This window comes from Camelina sativa, chromosome 4 (genome assembly GCF_030686135.1).
Source record: "Camelina sativa cultivar CO46 ecotype springtype chromosome 4, ASM3068613v1".
NCBI classification, from domain to species: Eukaryota; Viridiplantae; Streptophyta; class Magnoliopsida; order Brassicales; family Brassicaceae; genus Camelina; species Camelina sativa.
In genome coordinates, this window is record NC_141883.1 from 29,192,296 (window position 1) to 29,219,599 (window position 27,304).

Here is a 27,304-nt window from a genome sequence, read left to right on the forward strand (position 1 = left end):
GAGCTTGAGGAATGATGGCTGAAAGTGTAACGCCAGACGAATATGAGGGCTGTGGAAGCATTACTATTACTATATTATCAAGACCCTGTTTTTGTTTTTTTAGAAGACAAAGATGAGGACGAAGAGGAAGAAGAGGACGAAGAGGAAGAAGATGAGGAAGAAGACGAAGAAGAGGAAGAAGAATTCGTAAGTGAGGATGAATTGGAAGAGAAAATGTGTAGCCAAACGAAGAAAAAAAAGGATCGTAAGAAGAATAAAACCGTGAAGGAAGACGATTCCGAAGAAACCCTACAGCACATGCTCCAATGGAAAGTCAATACGCCGGAAAAACCTCCGAGATCGATATTTGTCGGTGATCCAGATGTGGTGGGAGATTGCAGCAAACCGTTTCGGAAGCAGTTGATGGAGTGCGACGTGTTGGCTCATCACTGCAGGCTCCTGTTAGGGAAGAAGCCGGGGAAAACCATGATGGCTGATGTTTTGGGAAAAACAAATAAACTTGGGACTGACGGGCTTGATGTTTTAGTGTATGGACCTGACGTCAAGGCTCATGGTACTCATGATATGGTGTTCAAGATGTGGGGTAAACGTAAGGACACACCTGTTTTGAAGAGTGCGGGATGGAATAAGTTCGTGGAGGCATATGATCTCAAGATGCATTGCGATTTTCTCACTATTTGGATGTTTAGACAAAAAAAGACTCGTCGGATTTGCTTCGCTATTCATAAGCATACGTATCCTGTAGATGGTTAGCTGAGTAAAAGAATATCCAAAGCTACCTTCTCGAATTCATAGTATGGTTTTAAGTGCATGTGATTGTTTTTAGGGGGTTTTTTTTTTTTTTTTTTTTGGTGTTCTTAAAAAGAAAACAAGGTGTTGTAAAAAAAACAAGGTGTTATCATTAATAAAGAGAGTTTTCAGGTTTTATAAACACGAAATTAATCTATCATAGTTTTCTTTTTCCTTAAGGATAGCAAGATGCCAAGATGGATATCACTGCTTTATCACTTTGTTTAATTTCTTGTGTAACTTGTGTTTTACGCTACGAGTATTGTGTAGTTTATCCCTCTCTAAACTGATTTTCGCCAAGTTTAAGTGGAACCAAACGGTCCAAACCTAAGAAACGGATCATGTAAGTCCAGCAATCAAATTTTAGAATATATCATGATCCATGACTCCATGTTTAACCCACGATTCATGTTATCCCAAGTAATTAACTTTTGTTTAGAGGTACAAAACATCTTCGTTAAGTTTTGTTGTTATCTCTTTCTCTTTACTTTGCTCTATCCAATATTTGAGATTTTTGTAGAAGGAAATCTGTATTTATTCATAACTCATAAGGATGAGGGAAACAAAGCAATGATAAAATATCAAAAAGCAACACATTACAGAAGCAAAAGCCGCACCCCTTGGGAGTATATTTTTCCAAGCCTCTGCGTTATGATTCAAGCCGAGATCCAATAACAAACAAACATCTTTGGCATTAACACATAATATAAAAATTTGCAGTTTCAAAGGAGTTGAAAAATTATTTTAAACACTTACATATTCTGTTCAAGGGAATAACACCCAACCCTTTTCGGCGAATGGTGTCAAGAGACACACGGTCGTCAATAATGGTGAACATGGTCCGCAAATATACAAATCCATAGCCAAGGTTGAAAAGCTTTGCTGAAAATTAAAATAGAGAGATATTGGAATAATATATTGTAAAAAGAAATTAGAGTGTAAGAGAGATCCACCAACTTACTTGCTCCCCAAGACACTCCTTCCTTCTGGATGGATCTTATACGTTCTTCTTCCTTCTTAATGTCGGTGTTCTTATAATCTCGATACCGGGGAAGAACTAGCCCTGATATCCCGGCGGCTTTCATTTCCTCCTCGGTCTCCTCGTCTAGTAGGTCACCATCATCATTAGCCGGACAACGCTCGAAGTTGGAACATTCAACGCTCCTGACACGCCCACAGTTATATATATGCGTCTCGACAAGGGTGTCGAAACAGAAAAGGTCATCATCATACATGATGAATATGATACGCAACAACTTGACTCCATAACCAACGGAGAAAAGTTTCGCTGAGAGATTTCAGAGTTTTACTATTTGTATACTACCTTCCCGAAATTTAGAAACATTTTGAGGGTGCTAGAGATGAAACAAACTTACATGGTCACCAAATCAATCCTTCCATCTGAATAGATCTTATATCATCCTTTAGCTTCTCCATGTCCATCTCATCATCACGCGGTGTGATAACCATTAGCCCTGACTGCCAAGCTGCCCAAAGGATGAAACAAACCCGTTTGATCTATTGACCATTTAAGACAAATGATGAGAAATCTATACAAAGAGTGTTCCCAAACCATAACATACTTTCCTTCCTTGTGGATGCCTCCAAAGTAGCTTTCTTTTTCTCTTCGGTTTCCTCCTTAATAATTTCAATATCTTGATCATCATCATCAACAACTTCCCAACCATCCTACAATATGATGGAAGCAATAACCAATAACGTATAAGATATTGATCTCACTAGCTAGAGTATAATCTTACATAAGCGCCAAACATGATTCCATGAAACCATTAATTATGGACAAACTAACAAACAATAGAGTACCTTAGAATCAATAGCAGAAGATCCATCAATAGTGACACCACTCTCTTCAGAAGAGATACATCTGCAAATAAAGACACACACGAATTAAAATAAATCCAAACAGCTACGTAAATTAAAATCTATGCATATAAGGCAAGTGGAGGAAACTTACGTGATACCTCTTCTCAAGAGGATCTCCATGTGGTTGTACCAACGAGATGCATTCACATACTGTGAAGTTGGACGATTTAGAAGAGCCCCGTAGACAGTAATATCATCTTTTGTAGCCTTGTAACTGTAAGAGTATACATAGTGGGAAACTAAATAACTTAAACGTATTAAATCTGAAACGTACTGGTTGTTCCAAAAGGTAAAGGTTAAGTAGAATCTAATCTATTAGAGTTGTACTTGTGCACTATACTTAATTGAAACATCTTTGGTGCTCAGTGAAAATAAAGGGAAAATTAAGTTTAACCTAGAAATGTAATAACGAGTGAGAAGATACTCGTCGAGCTTCTTCAATCCGGCATCAGAGTTGAGATTGGGGAAGGACACCATTTTTTTAAACTCAACAAAAACCCAACGATATGATCTAACAAAAATCAACATTCTTCACAAGAATTTATATGAAAAAATGAATTGTAAGTTGTAACTAGTTTCCAAATATTAAGGAACTGTCAGTGAATGCAGAATCACTAAATTCTTGGGATATATATTGCGGTAACTGGTATGTGGATTTTAAATTTGAAAATTCAAACTAAAAATAACTGTGTTATATATTGCATCATTATATTTTTAACTATCTTTACGAAAATTATGTTTCAATTGTTATTCCACATGTCAGGTTGAAGAATTCCCTAGAGAATCATCAGATAAAGTCAACCAAACAATGGATATTATGAAGTTTAGTCATAGGCTATTGAAATATTAATTGCCGGATGAAATGCATACCTTGCTCACAGGACTAGCTTCCTTTGTAATTTTGTATGTCTCATAGGCACCATCACTTGCAGCAAGCTCTGAAGATGCTTTGAGTGCATGGTAGTACAAAATTATATATAGTTTCAAATATATCCTAATTCAGTTGTTGGCCCTGAGTAACAAAACCAAACTTATTAAAACAGAGGAAACAGAACTACTTCCTAAGGTTGATCATTACGTAAAGAAGTGTACCTCTGGAGATTCAAATAGACAAATGCATCTGCAAGAATTTTGTACACCAATATCAGTAGGTCTACCAGACTATCACGCATGTTTGAAGTTTTTGCTTTTGCGGTTGCATGAATTCTACAGTAGAGTATCAAAAACCGCAGTAAGAACCAGTCATGAATATTTTCTTACCTTGAAAAGCATGTATGGCGTTCCTGTTTCAAACTGGAATGTCAAGATTATATACCAATGTCGCTGCGCCTCAAGAACCTTAATTCTTAGCTTTCCCCTAGAGACAAGAATGAACAGACATAACTTGTATTGAGATAACAAGAACTCAAGTTACATAAGAAACAGAGCATATCAATGGATAAAATAGGGATTCACCTCTCCTTCATGTACAATCTCTCAAAATCAATCTTGAGTTCTGGTAAGCTGGGGCTTCATTAGGAAAAAAACAGTAACCAATGCCCTTTACTCCAGACTCTCTCCATGAAAAGATGTGGAACCTAGAGAGCATAACTGCATAAGACAAGTCTCTAGCCCTAAGTTCCTCCAGCATTGGAACATAGTGTTTGGACGTCGTAGCAGGCTCCGTATATTCTATATTTCTATACATAAATTTCAATGCCTTAGTGTTCTGCGTTGAAGAGAGTAGGAGATGCATGAGTATGAGTGATATATATCACTCAATTAAATTGATATATGATATATCACACCAAGAAGCTTCGCTTTATATTACCTTCTTAATTAAATTTTAACCAATATCCTGAATAAATGTTTTATTTGCTTTTTTAATAAAGGAAAATACAATTTTAAATGGAAAACCTAAGTATATAAAGAAATATATTTAGTTAAGCGTTCATATAAGATCAAAGAAAGAAAGAAAAAACAAACCCTAAATATATTGACTGTTCCGCAAGGTAAGATAGGGAGAACCTGAGAAATCATGGCTTTCACACAAGAAGAAGATGAAGACCTTCACGTGGCTGCCTAGACATTGATGCACCTACACCAAGCTCAAGCTCAATATCTAAATCAGTCACCAGAAGAAGACGATATAGATGATGAGGTTGAGTCGACTCCGTTATCACAAGTAAGCCAAGCTCATCAAAAACCGTCTAGGAAGAGGAAATATGCTGACAACAATCAGAATACGATGAAAATAAATAAGGAGGAGCTCTTTTCAGAAGAAACTCTGAGGCTCATTCAGGCATGGTACAGAGATGACCCTGATCCACTAGAGATATTCCAGGATGCTGAGGTGACGAGGCGATTCAGCAAACCGCTAAAGAAGCAGTTGATGTCGAGCGACGTGGATAAGGATCAATGCAGGCTCTTGTTACCGAGGCAGCTAGTGGAGGAGACGATGCTTCCTTTTCTAGAAGAATCAGAGAATCTGAGCCTGGGGCTTGATGTTTCGGTGTACGGACCAGACGGGGAAGTTCAACAGATGAAGTTCAAGATCTGGAATGGGGTTAGAACACCTGTTTTAACTTCGGGTTGGAAGGAGTTTGTGGCAATGTATGGTCTTGAGATGACTTCCGATTTTATCACTGATTGGATGTTTAGGCATATAAAGACTCAAAAGATTTGCTTCGCTATTGACTATGTTAGATTTTCTTTGATAGATCCAGTGGGATGATCTTGAAGACGGCCTTCTTGAATCCAAATTAGGGTTTTGTGTTTTGTTTTTGTGTTTTGGGGTTTTTGTCTCTTTTTTTTTGGGGGGTTATTTTTATTTTTAAAAGGTCTTAATTAGTAAAGGATTTATCAGGGTTATTAACTAGGGTTCTTTAGGGAGTTTGTTTCGCTATTCAATCCACGAGGATCTTATGATAAGTCATATAAGTAAGAGACGTTATCAGGTTAGGTGGTAATACTAAATTACCAATAGGAGTCAAGGTGACTGATGGATTCAGATACGTAATACAAATCCTATAATCATACAAAGCCAAATGCTATGGTAATCTATAAATCAATAAAACTAAGAATTTTTTACTAGTGCATCACAATAATTTTACATGGCTACACATGCCAAAACGTTCAATGTCAAACCATATGATACTTTTGAGGTTAATATTTATAGGTTTTGTATTTTGGTATATGAAAAACATGAGCTGATTTGAAAAAAGATAGATTGTGGATTGTAAATTTTTTTGGATATGGCCATGTTTTCATGTCGACCAACATGAAGTTGCCATAAAATAGGAAGCAAAAACAAACATGTTGGACATGTTTAGTAAATCGTAATGGATTGATCATATAATAGACGAAATCAGACTCTGATGTTTATTTTTATTTTAATCAAAACATGAATACACAGTCACAATAGTATGTCCAATCTAGACAAACCTAAAATTTAGTTGGTTGGTCCCAACCAAACTTGTCTAACACTTTCCACTTATATATGTGAGCTATGAGATTGAGAGAGATTCCAACTATCTAGATTCAGGTACCTGTGATGATGATGTCCAGCAAGACCGTGGTATGCCTTGCTTCTCAAACCATTCAGGCATGTGAAATCTATCGTAAAGAGTTACTCTTACATCTTCTTCTTCTGAAAGTTGCTTAAGAAGTGGGAGAACAACGTCTAGTAGCTTCAATATGTTTTTTGGTTGCATAAATGAGAGATCTCATTAAATTCCAACGGTTGAACAAACATGTTTTCAGTATTACATGAACAAAAAATGAGTTTGGATGTACATACCTGAGTATCATTTGGCTGTTCTGCGGAAAACGAATCACATGGAATCCCGTTTAAAGGTTGTAATAGAAAGCAGTAAGGATTGTTGTCGACAATAACAGTCCTACACATATTCTTTGATACGCATAATAGATCCTTCACATGATCTCGATATTGCCTGTATATTTGGGAACACAGAGAATACACTCAACTCATTCACAACCATATCTTTAAAAAAGAAAGGTAAAATCATATCATTTGTTTTAAACCAACAACTTACGTGGTGACTGTAGAAGGACGGTAAAGCCGATGGTTTAATACATGGTGTGTATCTATTCTATCCACAAGAGGTCTAGCATAATCTGCAGATTTTGAGAAAAACTTGTTAAAAACGGTTAAACCGAGAACAGAGAGAGTGATAAAACAGAGAAGTAGTAAAGTGACTCAAGGAGTGACCTTCGAGAGCAGCGGTAAAAAGAATAAGATGTGCAAATTGGCTGAGTTGTTCTAAGAATTCGTGCAACCCTGGACGCTCAAACACTGTTACATGGCTGATTTTAGGCTTCCCATTGCATTCCTTCACGCAGCAAAAAAAGTGAGATTAATTATTTGCATATCAACCAAATTAACCTTGGTTAAGTAACTTGATAGCTAGTAGTAAGATCACCTTGGTTGATGATACACACTCCAGCTCAAACCACTTCAACCCAGCTTCAATAGCTTGTGTACGTAATGCAGCAGGTACACTAGATGTCTCATAGGCACACACTAGTGTATCATCCAAGTCAAGAACTACCTACATATCTCAGAATAACTCAAAACACTACCAATAGCTACTAGGCAAAACTTAATGCATCAAAATTGAGCAAGCTAATCCAAACCAAACAAGCTAAACAATTCTAGAAATGATCGCAGTTTCTTGAAGCACACTAACATTTTGAGAAATCAAGAAGAGGAAAAAGAAAAAACAAGAGCATACCGTTAGTTTCTGGATGGTACTGACTTGGCCTTCAGTGGAGGTTCTCTCGGAGGCGATTTCAATGGAAACAGGTGATTCCGTCGCAATCTCCGGTAAATCGATGACGGACAAAGGTTTGAAACCATCCTTTGTCGAAGGAGAGGTAGAGAGAAGTGAATGATGAGCATCAACACGAAGGAACTTGAGAAAGAACCGATAGAAAAAATCGAGCCAGTTCACCAAAACATTCCATAGTTGAACCGAACGAGGAGAGTAAACCAAATCGGCTTGACTCAATTCCGCCATGAATCGAACTGATTCAACAAAAGCAAAGATGGCTCACGCAAGCTTTTTGGTGAAGGAGGCAAAACGTCAATTCTTTTTTCTTTTTTTCAATTAGATACGATTCACGCGCTTCTTTTGGAGACTGAGAAACACGTCGAATGTTTCAGTATATAAAAGTGAGGTGGGAAGACACGCGTGGAGAAATGAAGGTTGGGGAAGTTTTTAAGGAAGAGACAGATTTGTAATAAGAGAAGAAGAAAGTGCTGCGTTCATTCCTTTTTTTAACATTTTTTTTTTATAATGGAAACATTTATTGGAAAAAGGAAAGCTTGCAATTATTATTTTAAAATTATGAACTAATTTATCTATTATGCGTGTTAATTGAATAAATTCTTTAATAAAATTAGATCTGTATATATCACATAAATAAAGTAAAACACACAAATACATAAAGAAATCAAAAATTTACCTAATCATTTATTTCACATTTCATATGCTTTTTTTCTTTGCTATTTAAGATGCACAAAATCTAACATTTAATTTATAGTATTTTAAAGTAGAATCATAATTAAACATGATATCATATTATATTAAATACTGGGATTTTATTTATATATATAAATATCTATATTGGTCAACCTTTTGTTTTTAGGAAAAGTTTTTAAATGACATCTTCACTTTTTTTTTCAATTTGTGTATCTTGATTGATATTGATTGGTTATATGACTTATGATATATATGTGTATGGGAAGGGTATCAATTATGTTACATTGGAATTTTGTTCCAACTACTAAAATCCATAATTGGCATTTGGTATTTGGTACAAGGAGTAGATAACAAAAATAATGTACCATATTTGGTCATCATAAAATGCACATCATGGTGGTCCAAAATTTTAGTTTTAAGTTTTTGATCTATAGGTCCAACAACCGGTAACTGAAACTATGTATCAAAATTCTTTTATTGCACAACACAAGCATTTTACTTAACAATGTGAAGAAATCAATGTAAAAACAGTTCTATACACATATAATCTCATAACCAAAAAAAAAAGAGCAGGAGAAACAGAGGACCAGACAAACACAATAAGAAGCCAAAACAAAATCAATCAATCGTAAGAAGAAGAAGAAGAAGAGAGCCAAGGGTGGTTAAGTGCCTCGAGAGCTGTTGGACGTCTCAATGGATTGATCTCAAGTAGAGTCCTTACAAAATCTACGAACAATTCATCACTAACATGTAATTGTTCTTCCAAGCATGATTCTTCTGTGATTATGTATTCAATCTCATTGCTCTGCTATCACACCAAAACAACACAACAATAATGCGTCACACTCAAGCAAACAAGTCTCAAGTCTTTTCAGTTTATATCAAATAAAAACTCACCTCGTTTAAGTGGTAGATATCATACTCTTTGGTAAAGTATTTATGTGTCTCTTGACCTTTCTCTAGCATCTCTGTTTCTATAGGACCTAAAACCGCAACAATCCTAGCCAATATCATCGCTACTGCTTCGTTTGGAAACAGAACCTGATGCACACACACACATACACACTTTGTTACATTTGTGTTACTAGTTTCTTTGGTATGTAGGATAAAACATATAGATGGAAACCAGACAGTACCTCACTAGAGCAAAGCTCTGCTAAAATACACCCAAGTGACCACATATCAATCTTTTCATCATATGGAAGCCCAAGAATCACTTCAGGAGCTCTATAGGAACGTGATTGTACATACAAACACAAGTTGTCAGACCGGAAACAACTGCTCCCAAGATCTATGATTTTCACCGCGCATCTTTTGTAACTCTTTATCAGTATATTCTCAGGTTTGAGATCACAATGTATGATTCCTAGTCCGTGAAGGAACACAAGCGCATCCAAACACTGACGAGTTATAACCTGAGAAAACAAAAACATCAATTGAGATTAACAAAAGTTTGTTTTTAGGCTTTTTTTCTAGTCTTAGGAAAACAACAAACCTGAAGTCTGCTTAAGTTAAAATATGGTTCTCCTCCTGATTCTTGGTTAAATTTCTGAAATTCATACAAGTTTGCTCGGAGAAGTTCACAGACGATAAAGAGATGTTCCTGTTACATATTTTTGTTGCAAGAATTAGAAACTTCTTGGTTGAGAGAAACTGATAATTCACTCTTTTAAGAACTCTTACCTGGTGGTAGAAGTAATCATAGAGGCGCAGGATGTGATGTTCATCAGCAGGATCATGCTTATTGACATGTTTCAATAGCTTGATCTCATCTAAACTCTGATCGAAGAAATCTTTATCGTTCTTGATAATCTTGAGGCAAACATCGACACCGTTGTGTAGATCCTGTGCCTGAACCACCTTGCTAAAAGCAGCAGAACCAATGTATTCAGTAATGTAGTATCTTCCACCAATCACCGTGTTTATCACAATTGGTAGATCTTTGTTCTCTTCGAATCCAGTCCTGTAAAGAAACGATTACAAATTCATCTTTCTTTCTATTTAGGACTTACCAATGCAAATGATCGCATACCTGTTTTTCCAATGAATGATTCTAAGATCAAAGACTTCATATTCATCTTCAAACTCATGAACAACATCAACCTCTTCATCTGTTACATTCCCCTGATCACCACCATTATCTTTTGTATCACTTTCTTCACAGCTAAACTCATCAACAAGCTCATCAGTTTTGTCATCTAGACCAATGAAATCTTTTGAGTCCTCCACATTGCTAAGAAGAAAGGACTTATCTAAGTAATCAAGACTAGCTTCAGTTTGAGACCCTTGTGATGATGATTTGTCATAAACACCAACCATGTTCTCGAATTGGTTATCTGTGATGAACTTATCCTCTGCGGTTACAGGACAGATGAAGAAATCAGATTCTCTAAATGCAGGAGACATGAACTCATCTTCATCTTCAGTCTCATTGTTGTGTAAGTAAAACTCGCTCCACTCTGGATATGTTCGAGCCGTCCCAAATTGAGACTGTCCATCAGATGATGAACCATCTCCATAAGGATTCACAAAACCTGCATTTATACAATCAAAAATCTTAAAATCTTAGATTTCTTGAAATCAGATCAAGAACAAGTCCAGTTCTGCTTCATTAAGATCGGAGAAGTTAGTAAAAGCTCACCGGAAGAAGAACAGAAGCCAGAAGAGGAGGAGTCCAAGCTGACAAACTCGTCGTCGTCAGAAGAAGAAGAAGAAGACTTCAAGCCATCAGCATCACCACCGGAATCTTCGCCGGCGGAATCAGAAGGACGAGAACTCGCCGTGATTCTCATCGGAGGAGGAATAGGAAACAGAAACTTCTCGAAATCGAAGGAAGCGAGTTGGTTCTTCTCGTTGATATCGTCTCTCAAAGCAGATTCCGCCTCCGTTAAACCATTCCTCCGGAGAAACTCAAGCACAGATTTCACATTAACCGCCATTGACCCAATGACCAAAAACACCCCAACCACACACTCACGAGAGAGTTTCAGAAGCGAGAGAGACACGGACTGAGAAAGAGAGAGAGAGAGAGAGAGAGAGGTAAGAGAAGAGAAGAGAAGAGAAAGGTTGAAACTTGCAATCACGTGATCGAGAATCGAGTAAAAAAACTAAAACCCATTGTTGATATAAGCTTCTTAAAGTCTTCGCATGGTTTCTGATGAGTTAATCTAAATCTCTGATCTTTCTATCTATCGTCTTCTTCTTCTGCTCTGTGTTGGCTCTGTAGGACCAAAGTTAACAATAACGGACATGGTGCGATGTCTTGTCTTACCGGTTTCTTCAGGTTACGGGATTGATAGGTTTCAACGTTCGTGGTTTTTGTTTCCCTTTTTTTTCTCTATTCTTTTCACGTTAATGACACGTGTACTAATCGTTGATTGACATGTGTAAATGATATCACTGTTATTTTTTTTTGGTGTATTTTGACTTTATTATTTTTATAATGTTGAACCGACGGAAGTTTATAATAAACTTTATATTTTTGGTCTTGAATTGGGGACAAAAAATCGAATTCAAAAGTTTAATAAAATAATGTAACAAAGGAAGAATCTTTCAGATGATTGTTATTATTAATTCTCTACTTAAACAAATCCCTAAATCTTCCACTGTGGTTTTATTTTATTTTAATTTTTTTGATAAGAAAGCGAATCTATCAATTCTTCAACATCATCACTAACCTAATCTAAATAGACTAATTTTGTCTTAAGACTTTTCAAATGTTACAAAATAATGTTGTAGTCCATTTTAGTTTAGAGAAGTGTTGTCTGGTCCATATAATGCTAGATGAGGCAAGGTAGTTAAGACTTAAAGAGTATATCATGAATTTGGGGGGAAATGATCGTATAAATTAATGATAAATCTCTAGCAATTGAATAGGAGATTGTGTCTTTTTTTCTTCTTCACTTTTTTTTTGCTTTTACTCCTGCCTTTTTTTCTTTTTCTTCTCTCTCTATTAAAGTGCTTCCCCCATACCTTTTTAAAACTATTACTACAGAAATTGAACGTTGTAGTTGTAGAGGCGAATTCAAGTAAAGCAGGATAAAGACAAAAATCAAAATAAAGTTGACAGCTGAAAGGCAAACTGAAAATCCGTGGAAACGTTAGAATAATGTTTTGTTACGCCATTATGGATTATTGTGTGTATGTGTGTGTGTGTTTTGCTTTTTGTTAACATGGAACCGTATAATCGAATTAGGAAGTTGAACAAGTAAGTACCATTTTGATTCGGCCTGAGACTACAATAATATACCGTAAATAGTGATTACCAAATGGTTTGGGATAGGTAGGGTTGGAGTACTAGCAAGTTAACAGAAAAGTAATTGACCAGACCAAAGTATTATACAGCCTAAAATATGCTTAAAGAGTATTCAGCCCAAACAAAATCGAGTTGAACCTTAAGTTCCAAAATTTATCCAAATTTAGAAGCGAAGTGTAAAGTGTTCGTTCTTGAAAAGAAAAAACAGCTCGTGCAAGTGCAACTCTATCATATGCAGGCAATTTATTGTATTTGTAACGATCATTCGTTTTGGACTAATCTAACTCTTAGCTCTTAAGTATTATGATTATTTTATAAGTAAGTAACACACTGAACCGAGTAGCCACAATCATTTCATTATTGTTTTGCTTTAAGTCGAAGTTAGTTCACAGTTCTCCTGTCCATTACAACATAAACATGAAGATACCAATAATAATTTGATTTTAATTTTTGTGAGTCCAAGAGTATTAGTTTCTCTTTTTATGAATGCTATTTTGTTCTCTCTTCTTTTTTTTCTTGGGTCAACATTGTTTCTTATTAAAATTTAATTTGATAAAAGCCTAATTAAAGTTACAAATATATTTTTTCTTATTTTAAAATCTAGAGCCAACCTCTGAAAAATCAAGTTATTTAGAGAGTGATAATAATATAAAGAAAGCTTTTAGAAACAAAGGATTTGGTACGACGTCCATGTGGTGGGTGACTAATCATGGTTTTACTAGTAGCTCTATAGTAAATAATCATCATTATTATATATTTTTGCTATAATTGATCTGAACCCCCACCGACTACAATTATATTGTTTTCTCACCAAAGCCATTAGTGTGAGGCTGTGAGCTCTATCAGCTTTTCCACGTGACCCCATTTTCAGAACTTTTTTTTCGCCAAAGAATTTAGGGTTTTGCTAATTGAAAGTTTGATTTTATTCATCATTACATTCTCTATGTCCGGTGATGAGATTGTTTTTGGTTGGTGGTCTAGACGTACACAGCATAAGTTCTAACTCATTTAGGCTTGGCGAAAAAAATGAAAATAATATATATAAAAAGTATTCAAAATAATGAATATTGTAAAATGTTACAACATATATATGTATACAAAGTAGAAAATCCAAATGTTTTCAACGATCGAACTATACTAGGAATTTGACCAGCTTTTCTGCAGACACACGATATTTTAGGCGAACATAAAATGCCAAATCCCAATATTAACTTGTAACGTGTTCAAATCTATTGATACCAATGCCATTCTCATTCAGTCATTCTTGTTTACAACTTTTGACTATAATTTGATGACTAACATGTTCCACTCATGAGACATGTCCATAGAATACTAATGGGCTTAATTGTTGATAAAAGGTTTATGGGACAAGCCCATGATATTCCCCTTTATCTCTTTTGTAACGTATTCAATTACAAGATTGATAGAATTGAAGGAGAAGTACTACTGTATATGTAATAAGGTTGGGTAATCATATACTTTCACGTTTCTACAGTAATCATATATTCTAAAAGAAAATTTCTACCTCCATTATAACCATAAAACCACTAATCTATTAACTTATACAACAAAAAATGTATATAGATATGCAAGTCTATCTGACCAAAATGAACTGCTTCGAGAATGAAAAAACGGAAATAAAACCACTAAATACAGTCATTTAATTTGTCCCATTTTTTTTGTTTAACCTTTTCATTTTGTCATCATCATACAAATATTTAAGCGAAGTTGTCTTTATCATTCAAGTCACAACGGGACTCCCACTCATGGAACAAACTATTTTACGTGTCATGCAGAAAATAAACCCATCCACGATATGATATGTTATTTTGTCAAAGGTTTTGCTTTTCTAAAAGTGAAATAAAATCAAGAGATCTCCCAGACTTCTCTCGTAACTGATCCTAGTTTAGCTCTGACTTTCAAAATCAGCGCTGTGATGCTTTGTTTGTTTTACAGAATGCATATCAGCATAATCAACACAAGCCAAGTTGTGCAAAAAGATAAAGAAAAGAGGAGTTCTATAATGATCCCATGTGACAGGATGTATACGTAAGCGTATTAGCGTGTATATAAACATCCAATTAATGTACCGATATATATGAAACTATGTAATGATATTTAGCATTCCAACAAAAAAAAAAAGAATTATGAAATGATATTTTCTAGCTATTCGTTCACATTTCGTAGTATCATGTCACAATTTCAATATAAAAGGTAAAAAATAGTAATGTACATCTATTAATTACACCTATATTGTACGTTAGTGAAAGTTCATTTCAGTGGACATATTTTTTTTTGTTTCATTATCTTTATTTGATATTGTGTCATTCCACTATTATGAATATGATCATGATAGGTTTTAAGATAGTATGGGAAAACCGATGTTGTACAGTACAGTAAAATGCAAATAACATGGCTAAATATATATATATAGACCGAGTTAATTTTTTGCAAATGATCCCATTATGTATAGTGTTACATATCTTAGGATCACAGTTTACCAAATATGAAAAGGCAAAGAAAAAAAAGGCGAGAGAACGAACATAAGTGTACCATATATGGGAAAAGTAAAGATGCTAAGTGGAGCTCGTGATTTGTTCTTTAGGGCTCGTGATTATAGGGTCCCCGTGATTGTATATTAACAGTCTTGATTCTTCTGCCCGTAGTGGGTTTGGCCTTTATTATTGGTGTCTTGTCTCCGTCTCTCTCTCACTTTTCAAACTATAATCCAAATTACTAACAATATGCAATCGAGTAGTATACCTAGGCCTGCGACTTTGGTCCGATCGAATATTTCGGTTTTGGTTACTCGGTTTTCCGGTTTATTCAGAAACTGAAAACTGTTCCGAATCTAACCGAATAAGATTTCGGTTCGGTTCGGTTTGGAGACGGTTATTTTGGTTATTGTAATTCGGTTATTCGATTAAAGTATTGCAGGGCTAAAAAATATTTTAAAAATTGGGTTTCAGGCTTTGTCTCCTGAAAGCACAAGGCCTGTTAATCTAAAAACAGGAAAAGAAGAAAGTTTGGTCTTTTGTTTCGCTTTCTAGCGATGAACGACGAAGACATCTGGAAAGACACCGGCGGCGAGATCTAAGAAAGACCGGTGGTGTGATTTGAAAAGCGGAACTCGCGGTAAATAAGATGAAGAAGATAGTGATGAAGGATAAAGAATCAAAGAATAATGAATCGAAGAAGAAATATAATGATGATGAAGAATGATGATGAATCGAAAAAGAAGATGATGCTTGTAAATCGAATTAGAAGAAGAAGAAGAAGAAGAAGAATAATGGTGATGATGAATAAGAAGAAGAATGATGATGATGAAGAAGTAATCGAAGAAAAATGAGGAAGAAGGAAGTGAATGCTCGGCGGCTGGGTTATGATTTTTTGTTCTTCGGATAACCGTTCGGTTTTGGAAAACCGAACCGAAAATCTCGGTTAACCAATCCTAAATTGAACTCATTCCGATCGGTTTAATCAATTAGAAAAACCCGAACCGATTTGTCCGAATTACGGTTTGGTTCGGTTCGGTTCGGTTCGGACAAATCGGTTCGGTTCAAAATCCCAGGCCTAAGTATACCTCTACTATAGCAGTATAAATAGTTATATATGAATATTAATTTCTATGATTCTTTCTGTAAAGACATCATCGGAGTTCTTGTACTGCGCTCTCAATATGTAACATTATTGTGTGGATGTTTTAAATTCTAAGAACATATGACTACTCTTTCAAAAATGTTTCAAATATCAGTTGAGGTTAATGATTGAAGTTCTTCAATACATATATGCTATATACTGTATATGGTATATAGAGATGAAATGTTAATATTTATTGCATTTATGTATTGCTGCCTTTAAAATGTTGTGATGAAAGCTATATTGATGCACTAAAAACAAAATTTTCGTGTGTTCTGTGATTATCATACATAAAGTTTAGTTTATTTAACTTCAGCAATTTTTATTTTTTCTTCAACTTACGATTCATCTTCTTACGATTCATTTGATATTGTATGAGTAAATAAGCTAGACATATAATTCCATCGATCATGTTTAGAACACTATTACACTTTTTCCACCCCTATGGAATATTGAAATGTAGAGTAACCTTTTATTTGTTGTCTAGCTAGCTTAAACTTTTTATTTTCTTATGATAACAATAACGTATAGCCACCAGAAAAAAAGGAGTATATCTTATACTTATTTACGTATAGATAACTTTGAATCAAAAATATTGGAAAGCAAAAAAAGAGGGGTGAAGTCCCGTCGTTATACTTTAGACAAGAGACAAACATATCTTGCCCTTCGATATTTGATTCATAATGTTCCAAACTTTTTTGAGTGATTAGTATCGTAAATAGGACATTAAAGACCCACAAAAATACTAAAAGTTTCTTCAAAATCCATAATTTCATCAAAAATACAACTTACACATATAATGGCAACTTCATCATTACTATAATCTAATATTATCTCACATTGCTCCCCACTTCCCCTAATGGATTGACCAACCCTTCAAATCCCAACTTTTCAAAACGTAATTCTTTCCCCTCTCTATTTTTTTCGTCATGTTTTTGATCTTTTTGTTTTGTCTTTTTATAGGTGTTGCAATTATTTTGTCTATTGATTGTAATAGTAGTATTCTTGGTTAGCAAACAAATTGAGAATTTGATTAGCAAACAAATTCTTAAGTGACCGTTCGTATGCGGGCTTTAACTCATCTTGAAGTCCCAAGAAAACAGAGAGACGACACACCTGACGAACTCTTTAAATATCAATATGGATATCGTCAGGTGACAATCGACAGATTTGAAGATGGAATACAATAGGAATTGTTGAGTCAAAGTCCATTGGCAAAATGGGTCGTCCACTTACTCTTTTAGTTATTTTATTTTTGGTCTTCCACTAAACTTTCATATTGATCAAAATTTTCACCATTAATCTTTCTTTATTCGATTAGCCATGCTAGCCTTCCTTTTGTTGAACAGGGATCTCAACAAGATACGTTTGGACTTAAAAGTCTGGACCATTCAGATTCGACAACATAAGTTGACTAATAGTCAACTCTAGGTCTTGTTGTGTTACACTATCAGGATAGTTATCTTTGTCAATATGGGCTCACCGCTCACATGCAACTTATTATTGTTCATGCAAATATATTCCTTCCGTTTCAAAATATAAGATGTTTGAGTTAGAAACGTATATTAAGAAATAATTACTTTAAAAAAATTTAACCAATCATAAATAAAACTGTATAATATAAAATATAAAATTAATCTAAAAGTTGCATAACACTACACGAAAACACGGCGTTTGGGACTACTTGTTGTGACTGAATTTATAGTCGCAAACTTTTGTGACTACTGTGTGACACTTTTGCGACGGACTAACGATGACGAATACAGTTGACGTAAAAGCGTCGCAAATTTACGACTACTAATTGTAGTCGCTAGCTCGTTGCTATTCTGCGACTACTTTGGGACATTTTATCGTGAAAAAATAGCTCGTCGCAAAATAATCGCAATTTATGACAAACCATAAACTGAAGATTAAGTCAGTAAAGTTAGTCGCAAAACTGTCTTCAAATCACGACGTTTTTGCCACTATTGTTTTGCTTTTGAATTTTATAGTCACAAATCAGTCGGTGACTATGTCGGTAAAAAACGTGCTAAATGTGGTAGTGTGAGTTTGTATTGAACTTTTGTGACCCTTTTATGAGTCTCAATTACGTGGTAAAACAGTGACAAATGCGTCGTTATTTGCGACACACTCTTTCTTTGTTGCAAAAGAATCGCAAAGCAGTCACTTATTGATGTCGGCAAAAAACGTGATAAATGTTTCAGTTTGCGTTTGTACTGAGCTGTTTGGAGCTTTAATTTGTCTCAATTATGTGGTTTTTAGTGACAAAGGAGTCCTTATTTGCGACTGTTTTGCCTAGAGTCGCAAAGTAGTCGCAAAATTTATACTATATATAACACATCATTCTCACCATTCCATTCATATCAATCTCATTCATTTCTAACTAGAGAGACGGAATAAAAAAAAATTAGTGAAAAAAAGATTTTTTTTTTTTTTAGAAGAGAAGAAAAAAAAAAAAGAGAGAAAGAAGATTTGTTGTTTTAGAAGAAAAGAAAAAAAAAAGCTATGTGGAATTCATCTCGAGAGTGGATGTATAATCGGATCGATGGAAGAACAAATAATATCTCTAAAGAATTTTTGGCGGGAGTTGAGCAGTTCATGAATTTCGCAAACAACCAGCCTATGGCACAAAACAGTGGAGGTAGGTTTTACTGTCCTTGCGTAAAATGTCAGAACGATGTTATTTTGCATGGTACGACAATATCTAATCATTTGCATAGTAAAGGATTTATGCCAAATTATTATGTATGGTCTGAACATGGTGAAGATTATGACGTGTTAGGGGTAGGAACTAGTAGTCATTATCCTAATACAAATTATACTAGTACTAGTAGTCAGCATGGTAGTCAACCTGGTAGTCAGCCAATTGGATTTGAGGGAAATGTATATGCTGAGATGGTGAATGATGCATTTCATGGTACCACGCCTTTTAATGAGTATCATGAGTATGAAAGTGGATATGATCATGGATATGATCATATCCATGAAGAACCCACTGAAGAGGCGAAACGGTTCTACGACATGTTAGATGCTGCAAATACTCCACTTTATGATGGATGTCATGAAGGTCATTCGCAACTATCATTGGCGTCTAGGTTCATGAACATCAAGGTTGATAATAATTTGTCTGAGGCATGCATGGACGATTGGGCTGAATTGTTTACGGAGGTTTTACCAGAGGGTAATCAAGCTACTGGTTCATACTACGAGACAGAGACTTTAGTTCGAAAGATAGGATTGCCATACCATACAATTGATGTATGTATAGAGAATTGTATGATATTTTGGAAAGAAGATGGGAATTTGGAGCATTGCAAGTTCTGTGGGAAGCCAAGGTACAAAAGTAGTGGGGGTAGAACTAGAATACCCTTCAGTCGTATGTGGTATCTACCTATTGCAGATAGATTGAAGAGGATGTACCAATCAGAGAAGACCGCATCATCAATGAGATGGCATGCTGAGCATGATTCAGAAGATGGAGTAATGTGTCATCCATCTGATGCGCCTGAATGGAAGAATTTCCAACATTTACATCCCACATTTGCGCAAGAGCCACGAAACGTTTACCTTGGGTTATGTACAGATGGTTTTAATCCATTTGGGGTCTCCAAAAATCATTCTTTGTGGCCTGTGATCTTAACTCCATACAACCTACCTCCAGATATGTGCATGAACAGCGAGTATTTATTTCTTACGATTCTGAACTCCGGACCAAACCACCCACGAGCCAGCCTTGATGTTTTCCTCCAACCATTAATCGATGAGTTAAAGGAGTTATGGTATAATGGGGTTGAGGCTTATGATATCTCACTAAATCAAAATTTCAACATGAAAGTTGTTCTTATGTGGACAATAAGCGATTTTCCAGCGTACGGTATGTTGTCGGGATGGACGACGCATGGAAGATTAGCATGTCCAATTTGTATGGATGACACTGGTGCTTTTCAATTACCAGCTGGGAGGAAAACATGTTGGTTTGACTGTCATAGGAGATTTCTTCCTACAAGTCATCCGATGCGGAAGAATAAAAATGACTTTCTGAAGGGAAAAGATTCATTGAATGACGAGCCACCAGCATCTCTGAGTAGTCAAGCTATCTATGAGCGTATAAGGAAAGCCAAAGCACCTAAAACATCTATTTGCGGTGGGAATGGTCACGAAAAGAAAGTTAAAGGCTACGGAAGATGGCATAATTGGCATAAAGAAAGCATATTATGGCACTAGTGTTATTATAAATTTATTGAAATTTCGATGATATTTTCTCTCTAATTTTATCAATATTTTATAGTCAGAAAAACGTCACAAATTGAGACTATAGTGCGACTCACGTTTTGCGACTGTTTTGTCACTAAAGTCGTCACAAATTGAGACTATACTGTTTTGTCACAAAGTCGTCACAAATTGAGACTATATTGTGACTGAACTCATGTTTTGCGACTGTTTTGTCACTAAAGTGATTGTGCATCTGTTTATTTCAGTCGCAATAGAGTCTTAAAGTACAACGGTTTAGCGAGTATCTCACATTAATTTTAGAATTTTACAAATTTGAGTACAAATAATGTCAACTTATACATTTTTACTTATATGTGACATCTAATTTTAACTAAATTTCTATAATCACATAAATAAAACACCAAATTAGACAATTATGTTTATATCCTCCAACACATGTATTAGGGTTACATGTGTTTTAATTAAGTTAGAGTAGTGATGGTTGTATATATTTACAAAAACATATAAAAATTGTTATGTTTGATATTTTATCAAAACTAAACTCTTAAAGGAGAGTATACATGATCAAAGGGTCATGTCTAATATGTTTTTGGTTAAAAAATCTTAACACAAAATTAGACTAATATTGTTTTGTCACAAGGTCGTCACAAATTGAGACTATATTGTGACTGAACTCATGTTTTGCGACTGTTTTGTCACTAAAGTGATTGTGCATCTGTTTATTTCAGTCGCAATAGAGTCTTAAAGTACAACGGTTTAGCGAGTATCTCACATTAATTTTAGAATTTTACAAATTTGAGTACAAATAATGTCAACTTATACATTTTTACTTATATGTGACATCTAATTTTAACTAAATTTCTATAATCACATAAATAAAACACCAAATTAGACAATTATGTTTATATCCTCCAACACATGTATTAGGGTTACATGTGTTTTAATTAAGTTAGAGTAGTGATGGTTGTATATATTTACAAAAACATATAAAAATTGTTATGTTTGATATTTTATCAAAACTAAACTCTTAAAAGGAGAGTATACATGATCAAAGGGTCATGTCTAATATGTTTTTGGTTAAAAAATCTTAACACAAAATTAGACTAATATTGTTTTGTCACAAAGTCGTCACAAATTGAGACTATATTGTGACTGAACTCATGTTTTGCGACTGTTTTGTCACTAAAGTGATTGTGCATCTGTTTATTTCAGTCGCAATAGAGTCTTAAAGTACAACGGTTTAGCGAGTATCTCACATTAATTTTAGAATTTTACAAATTTGAGTACAAATAATGTCAACTTATACATTTTTACTTATATGTGACATCTAATTTTAACTAAATTTCTATAATCACATAAATAAAACACCAAATTAGACAATTATGTTTATATCCTCCAACACATGTATTAGGGTTACATGTGTTTTAATTAAGTTAGAGTAGTGATGGTTGTATATATTTACAAAAACATATAAAAATTGTTATGTTTGATATTTTATCAAAACTAAACTCTTAAAAGGAGAGTATACATGATCAAAGGGTCATGTCTAATATGTTTTTGGTTAAAAAATCTTAACACAAAATTAGACTAATATTGTTTTGTCACAAAGTCGTCACAAATTGAGACTATATTGTGACTGAACTCATGTTTTGCGACTGTTTTGTCACTAAAGTGATTGTGCATCTGTTTATTTCAGTCGCAATAGAGTCTTAAAGTACAACGGTTTAGCGAGTATCTCACATTAATTTTAGAATTTTACAAATTTGAGTACAAATAATGTCAACTTATACATTTTTACTTATATGTGACATCTAATTTTAACTAAATTTCTATAATCACATAAATAAAACACCAAATTAGACAATTATGTTTATATCCTCCAACACATGTATTAGGGTTACATGTGTTTTAATTAAGTTAGAGTAGTGATGGTTGTATATATTTACAAAAACATATAAAAATTGTTATGTTTGATATTTTATCAAAACTAAACTCTTAAAAGGAGAGTATACATGATCAAAGGGTCATGTCTAATATGTTTTTGGTTAAAAAATCTTAACACAAAATTAGACTAATATTGTTTTGTCACAAAGTCGTCACAAATTGAGACTATATTGTGACTGAACTCATGTTTTGCGACTGTTTTGTCACTAAGTGTAATTTTTGTTTAATGTTTACGACAGTCACAAAGTAGTCTTAAATTACTACTACTTTCTTACGGATTTAAATTTCCCCAAATTTTAGTGAAAAATTTTAGCGGTAATTATTCCCCCCAGATTAATTATTCCCCCCATCATCAATTGAACACTCTTAGTTCTCTTAGGAAATAACGAAACCCTCATAATTTCCCGAAACCCTCTTTTTCTTTTCTCTCTGTCTTCTCGTTTTCTTCTGAAATTCCGACTTCTTCTCTGACTTCTTCTCCGACTTCTTCTCCGACTTCTGTTCCTATGAAATCCGGTGGTGGTCGTGGTTCTAAATCTGGTGGTGGTCGTGGTGCTAGATCTGGCGGTGGTGGTCGTGGATCTGGCGGCGTTGCGAGACGAAGTAGAGATGTCGCTTCGTCGTCTCACTCCTCTAACCCTTCCTCTCACAACGAAAATTCTTCACACTCCCAACAATCTCAACCGTCGCTTCCATCTCGGTATACGCAAGCTTCATTTCCCCAGTATCCTCGAGAAGCTTCTCCTCAGCCACAACAACCAGGCTTTCAACAACAGCTCCACTCCCAGATGCAGCAGCCACCACCACCGCATGCTCATGTTCCGGTGTATCAACAGGTGGCTCCTCAGAATCCGGGATACCAACAGCCGCTTCACAACGGTGGATATCAACCACCGCTTCACCATCCGGCTTATCCACCGCCGCTTCAGGATCTGGGGTTTCTGCCACCGAATCCTCAGAATCCGGTGTATCAACCGCCAGCTCCTCCGAATCTAGGATTCCAACCGCCGCCGCCTCCGAATCAGGACGGTCAAGAGCATCCACCACCGGCTCAGAATCAAGACTTCCAACAGCAACTGGATGAGTTGCTTGCACTTCCTGGTCGACAACATCTCCCGATATTGAGTCCGCATTCCATCCCCGACACTCAAAGCATATGGTAAAATATTTTTTTCTTTTATTTTATCATTTGATTATTTCTTACGATAAATAAGTAAAATATTTATCATTTGATTATCATTTTATCATTTGGTAAAATATTTTTTTCTTTTATTTTATAATTTGATTATCGCATTGCTCCCATTTGAAAAACGCTTTGTGTGTTGTGTAGTTTAGATAAAATAAGTAGATTATTGTTTGGTTCAGTTTCTTATTGTTTTCAAAGTTTTGTAACTTTTCTTAGTTGTTTTCAAAGTTTCTAAATTGTTTTCAAAGTTTGTTGTGTTGTGTTGTATTGTGTTGTGAAGTTTAGTTACATGTCCAATTTGATTATTGTGTTGTGATCCATTCGCTTATATTTTATAACTTAACACTCTCATATTTATGTAACAGGTTTGGACGAGACAAAGGAAAGCTATCTCGTGTTATTTCTGGGATTTTAAGGAGAAAGTTCGATGGTCCATACTTCAGCTGGAAGGTTACGCCATTACACATACGGGAGAGATATTTTAGATCCTTTGCGGTAATGAGTTTCTTTTTAGAAACAGTTTCTTTTTTTACTAAACTAAGTTAATGAGTTTGTCTTTTGTTTACTTACTTGACACTTACTTTTACATTTTTTTACTGTGTAGAGGAAATACAATTGGGATGTTGCGATTACGGAGCTTGTGCGAGAAGGATTTGTGAAGATAGCGAAAAACAGAATGAAAGGAATTGTAAGTCAAGCAAAGACATATGATGAGCCACCGATTTGGATCAATCCTACACTTTGGTTACAAATGTGGGAGCATTGGGACACACCCGAAGCTAAGGAGAAGAGCTCTAATGCATCCCAAGCCCGTAATTCTGATCGTGACGGTCTTGGAATCCACAAACATCTATCCGGCCAGAAATCTTACTTGCGAATTCAACAAGAGTTGGTAAATGCTCTAAACTAACTCTAATTATTTCATTTAAATAGTTTAGTATCCACAATTAACATTATTTCTATCCATTGTAGGAAGAAAAGTTGGGACGTCCTGTCTCGCTTGGAGAGGTGTTTGTCGCAACACATACAAAGGCAGATGGAAGTTTTGTTGATCAGAAGGCCAAACAAGTTGTGGAGACATATGAGAAGAACATAGAGGAGGTAATGTCTCAAATGGAGTCTGATGTTACAGACCACTCCTCGCCAGATTCTCCTCATGCAACCGTCCTCCCCATTCAAGAAAAAGATGACATTTTCTTAAAGGTAATTTCCAGTACAATTGTATTTGTTGTGCCTATGATAATTGTCTTATTTTGCTAAGCTAAGTATCTGATTTTGATTGATGCTTAAGAATCCTTGATATTGATATACTTTTGATTGATGCTTGAGAATACTCGATGTTGATTATCTGGGTTGATATTATATTTCTATCTGGGTTTGTGTGATATTTCTGTTTGTTATGTTTGTTTTGTCAATGATCATCTCTTCTTTTGTCTTAGTGTACTGTAACGAATGCCAAGGGAACCCCCTTTGGACTTGGAAGTCTCTCGGAGATAATCACCAAAGGGAAAAGAAAGGCTACTTATCCAAGCTCTAGTCCAGATTCGCTGTTAGAGATTCAAGAACAACTCCAGGTTGCTCGTCGTAAGCTCGCTGAGCAAGATGAAGAAAATGCTCGACGTGCCAGAGAAGATGCTAGACGTGATCAGGAGCATCGTGACGCTCAAAACCGCATTGCAACCTTGGAGATGCTCGTATCCTACTTGAAGACTAGTGATCCGGGGTTTGCAGAATTCTTGTCTACTCAACCACCAGCCAATGCGCCATTAACCACAGCAGCAGCAGCAACCAACATCACTCCAGCCACTGCGACCAATGTCAACCAACCTGCAACAACCACTTCAGGAACTAGTTCACCATCGACTGCGACTGCACCAACCACTTCACCTGCGACTGCACCAACCACTTCACCAACCACTTCACCTTTGTCAGTATCATCCTCTCATGCTTAACAAACTAATTCTATCTCTCTTAAGCCTCTATAACTATTTTTTGGATTGTGTAGTAGTGTTTCTAGATCCTTAGCCTACTAAAACTATGACTAATATATGATCTAGAATGATTTGTATGTTTTTTGTTAAGATCATTCAAATCAGGATTTTAATTTAAATTCAGGTTTTTTTTTCAAAATTTATTGTATACTGTCCCAAATTACTAGGTATATTTTCACTGATTTGCGACCATTTATAATTTAAATAAACACAAACAAAGTACCAAATTCGTTGTTTATATGTCACGATTTTGGGACTAAACAAAATTAGTCTTCAGTCCGTCACAAACAATTCTGACTCCTTTGCGACTACCTTGTGACGAAACAGCGACTACTTTAGGACCAAATTTCAGATTTTTAAAGTTTACTGTGGTATTAAGTCAGTCTTCCAAACGTAGCTAATTTGTGACTACCATGTCGTCTGAAAGAAGTCGTCTATTACGACTGCCAAGGCGAGTCACTATAACGTCGTTAATTACGACGATATATTCCGGTCTGTCCGTAGTCGCCAATTACGACTGCGCCAGTGAGTGACTATAGAGTCGTTCATTACGACGGCAGGTTTCGGTCTGTGTGTAGTCGCTAATTAACGACCACAATCCTTGTCTCGAATGCGTCGCAAATAAGGGACTGGTTTGCGACCAAAAAAATTTGCGACCAAATATTTGCGACCAAATATAACAGTCCTTCAATTGTCGCACATACCGACTTAGCGACTGATTTGAGACGATTCCGGTAGTCCCAAACGCCGTGTTTTCGTGTAGTGTAAAAAGTTAGAAACATCTTATATTATAAAACAAAATTACTTTTCTAAACATATTAGGAAACGGAGGAAGTATCAATTAACCGATAAGTGCTAATAAAAAGGAAATTTATGTTGCTAGAAAATTTATTTTATTCTTATTCTCCTGATGTTTGGTGCATCGAATTGAATTCTGGGAAGAATTCATGGCGGCCCGACAACTTATCCACCCATTCATTCAATTAGTGACCATTTTGGTCAAATCCATCAATTTTTTTTACTGAGGGCCTGACTGGTTCAACCGCAGCTTTTGCGGAAAATTACGGAAGCGGGTGGTTGTGTTTTCAAGCATTATTAAGCGTTTTGAATGACTGGTTTAGCGTTTTAAAATGGATGCGTTTGCGGGAATTTACGACTGGTTGACCAACGGGTGCAATAGCGGTTAAAACATAATAAATGTAATATATAATTATATAAATGTTTAAAAATACCAAATTTTTTATTAAACTTGGTTTGTAAACAATTTCCCATCTAATTGGCTCTTTTGAGCTAATCTTTTGTTAACAAAAAAAAACAAAATTCATTAAAAAATACTAAAATAATTATTTAAAAAACAAATAAATTTCATATTGAAATATTTATTACTTTATGCATTTGACTTTTTACCAAAACTTTTAATCAAGTCATTGATAAATGACAAAACATATGTTTTAGATCGTAGATCTTATTTTTTAAATTTCACACACTCAATAAGTTCCGTGGGGCAGTAGTTGCATCGGTAGTAATGATCAAACGAGAGTTGAGAAGAGTCACTCGTGATTTGTTTTTACATTTCTCAAAAAATAATCTTATTTTTTAAAATTTCTGATGAAATGTTATATTTATTTATATTTTTTTGAACGTATGTGCGATGTGCCATTAAATTTACATCAAGTTTTCTGGGTTATTGTTAATTGAAATCTTATTTTCTTCAAATTGTTTATTTTTTAATATTTTTAATTGTATTCATACTTCATTTTCTCCAATCCTTAATGAATAATATAATTAGATAAAAGATATTTAAAAAGATATTTCATTATCATTGATTTGTTTCAAGTTAAAAAAAATATATATTTCAACCGCAAACGCTTACGGGAAGCAGCTTTTGGAATTTAGTGTT

General features: G+C 35.1%; 6 protein-coding genes and 1 pseudogene across 11 annotated transcripts; 4 read left to right on the top strand and 3 right to left on the bottom strand.

Moving 5' to 3' along the window:
• The first annotated feature begins 42 nt into the window (after window positions 1-42).
• On the top strand, window positions 43-806 carry LOC147946311 (putative B3 domain-containing protein At4g03170). Its single transcript, XM_087509573.1, has one exon. It carries the CDS (start codon window positions 43-45, stop codon window positions 751-753), a length of 711 nt encoding a protein of 236 aa, XP_087365699.1. The 3' UTR covers window positions 754-806.
• Window positions 807-1,300: 494 nt separating this feature from the next.
• LOC104784303 (elongation factor 1-delta 1-like) lies at window positions 1,301-3,259 on the bottom strand (annotated as a pseudogene). Its single transcript, XR_015597265.1, has 8 exons — window positions 3,068-3,259; window positions 2,765-2,887; window positions 2,614-2,674; window positions 2,373-2,478; window positions 2,166-2,276; window positions 1,751-2,077; window positions 1,546-1,671; window positions 1,301-1,433 (listed from the first exon to the last, which is right to left on the bottom strand). The product of XR_015597265.1 is annotated as an elongation factor 1-delta 1-like (transcript).
• A 284-nt stretch (window positions 3,260-3,543) lies between these two features.
• LOC104782483 (uncharacterized) lies at window positions 3,544-7,978 on the bottom strand. 3 transcript variants are annotated; one of them, XR_015597266.1, is made up of 10 exons: window positions 7,407-7,978; window positions 7,095-7,223; window positions 6,884-7,004; window positions 6,708-6,789; window positions 6,452-6,605; window positions 6,201-6,341; window positions 4,129-4,263; window positions 3,934-4,030; window positions 3,766-3,793; window positions 3,544-3,685 (listed from the first exon to the last, which is right to left on the bottom strand). XR_015597266.1 is itself a non-coding variant. In XM_087511011.1 (6 exons), exons 1-6 carry the CDS (start codon window positions 7,689-7,691, stop codon window positions 6,287-6,289), a joined length of 819 nt encoding a protein of 272 aa, XP_087367137.1. In that variant the 5' UTR covers window positions 7,692-7,978; the 3' UTR covers window positions 5,980-6,286. The 3 variants fall into 3 exon arrangements, 2 of the variants coding, with proteins under 2 accessions (XP_087367137.1, XP_010505730.2); XM_087511011.1 differs by lacking the exons at window positions 3,544-3,685; window positions 3,766-3,793; window positions 3,934-4,030; window positions 4,129-4,263 and having other exon boundaries at window positions 5,980-6,334; XM_010507428.3 differs by lacking the exons at window positions 3,544-3,685; window positions 3,766-3,793; window positions 3,934-4,030; window positions 4,129-4,263 and having other exon boundaries at window positions 5,980-6,341.
• On the top strand, window positions 4,657-5,386 carry LOC104782484 (putative B3 domain-containing protein At4g03170). Its single transcript, XM_010507429.3, has one exon. It carries the CDS (start codon window positions 4,745-4,747, stop codon window positions 5,384-5,386), a length of 642 nt encoding a protein of 213 aa, XP_010505731.2. The 5' UTR covers window positions 4,657-4,744.
• Window positions 7,979-8,615: 637 nt separating the features above from the next.
• On the bottom strand, window positions 8,616-11,517 carry LOC104782485 (serine/threonine-protein kinase ppk15). Of its 2 annotated transcripts, none has more exons than XM_010507431.3 (7): window positions 10,798-11,517; window positions 10,189-10,690; window positions 9,840-10,119; window positions 9,652-9,759; window positions 9,293-9,571; window positions 9,054-9,197; window positions 8,616-8,961 (listed from the first exon to the last, which is right to left on the bottom strand). In XM_010507431.3, the coding sequence occupies exons 1-7, from the start codon at window positions 11,093-11,095 to the stop codon at window positions 8,779-8,781; spliced, it is 1,794 nt and encodes a 597-aa protein (XP_010505733.1). In that variant the 5' UTR covers window positions 11,096-11,517; the 3' UTR covers window positions 8,616-8,778. The 2 variants fall into 2 exon arrangements, with proteins under 2 accessions (XP_010505733.1, XP_010505732.1); XM_010507430.3 differs by having other exon boundaries at window positions 8,616-8,964; window positions 10,798-11,442.
• A 6,836-nt stretch (window positions 11,518-18,353) lies between these two features.
• On the top strand, window positions 18,354-25,543 carry LOC147946312 (uncharacterized). Of its 2 annotated transcripts, none has more exons than XM_087511013.1 (6): window positions 18,354-20,563; window positions 21,528-23,386; window positions 23,779-23,908; window positions 24,018-24,305; window positions 24,386-24,616; window positions 24,853-25,543. In XM_087511013.1, the coding sequence occupies exons 2-6, from the start codon at window positions 22,734-22,736 to the stop codon at window positions 25,363-25,365; spliced, it is 1,815 nt and encodes a 604-aa protein (XP_087367139.1). In that variant the 5' UTR covers window positions 18,354-20,563; window positions 21,528-22,733; the 3' UTR covers window positions 25,366-25,543. The 2 variants fall into 2 exon arrangements, with proteins under 2 accessions (XP_087367139.1, XP_087367138.1); XM_087511012.1 differs by having other exon boundaries at window positions 18,473-20,440; window positions 21,409-23,386.
• Window positions 18,556-20,274, top strand: LOC147946313 (uncharacterized). Its single transcript, XM_087509574.1, has one exon. The coding sequence runs from the start codon at window positions 18,556-18,558 to the stop codon at window positions 20,272-20,274; it is 1,719 nt and encodes a 572-aa protein (XP_087365700.1).
• Window positions 25,544-27,304: the final 1,761 nt, after the last annotated feature.

Coding starts and splice junctions, on each gene's coding strand:
- LOC147946311 (XM_087509573.1), top strand. CDS start 43: ATGAGGGCTGTGGAAGCATTACTATTACTATATTATCAAGACCCTGTT.
- LOC104782484 (XM_010507429.3), top strand. CDS start 4,745: ATGCACCTACACCAAGCTCAAGCTCAATATCTAAATCAGTCACCAGAA.
- LOC104782483 (XM_010507428.3), bottom strand. CDS start 7,691: ATGGCGGAATTGAGTCAAGCCGATTTGGTTTACTCTCCTCGTTCGGTT. Junction 6,790..6,883: donor TTTTACCGCTGCTCTCGAAG/GTCACTCCTTGA, acceptor CAAAATCTGCAG/ATTATGCTAGACCTCTTGTG. Junction 6,342..6,451: donor AACAGCCAAATGATACTCAG/GTATGTACATCC, acceptor AACATATTGAAG/CTACTAGACGTTGTTCTCCC.
- LOC104782485 (XM_010507430.3), bottom strand. CDS start 11,095: ATGGCGGTTAATGTGAAATCTGTGCTTGAGTTTCTCCGGAGGAATGGT. Junction 9,760..9,839: donor ATGATTACTTCTACCACCAG/GTAAGAGTTCTT, acceptor AATATGTAACAG/GAACATCTCTTTATCGTCTG. Junction 9,198..9,292: donor CAGAGCTTTGCTCTAGTGAG/GTACTGTCTGGT, acceptor TGTGTGCATCAG/GTTCTGTTTCCAAACGAAGC.
- LOC147946313 (XM_087509574.1), top strand. CDS start 18,556: ATGTGGAATTCATCTCGAGAGTGGATGTATAATCGGATCGATGGAAGA.
- LOC147946312 (XM_087511013.1), top strand. CDS start 22,734: ATGAAATCCGGTGGTGGTCGTGGTTCTAAATCTGGTGGTGGTCGTGGT. Junction 24,306..24,385: donor TGCGAATTCAACAAGAGTTG/GTAAATGCTCTA, acceptor TATCCATTGTAG/GAAGAAAAGTTGGGACGTCC. Junction 24,617..24,852: donor AAGATGACATTTTCTTAAAG/GTAATTTCCAGT, acceptor CTTTTGTCTTAG/TGTACTGTAACGAATGCCAA.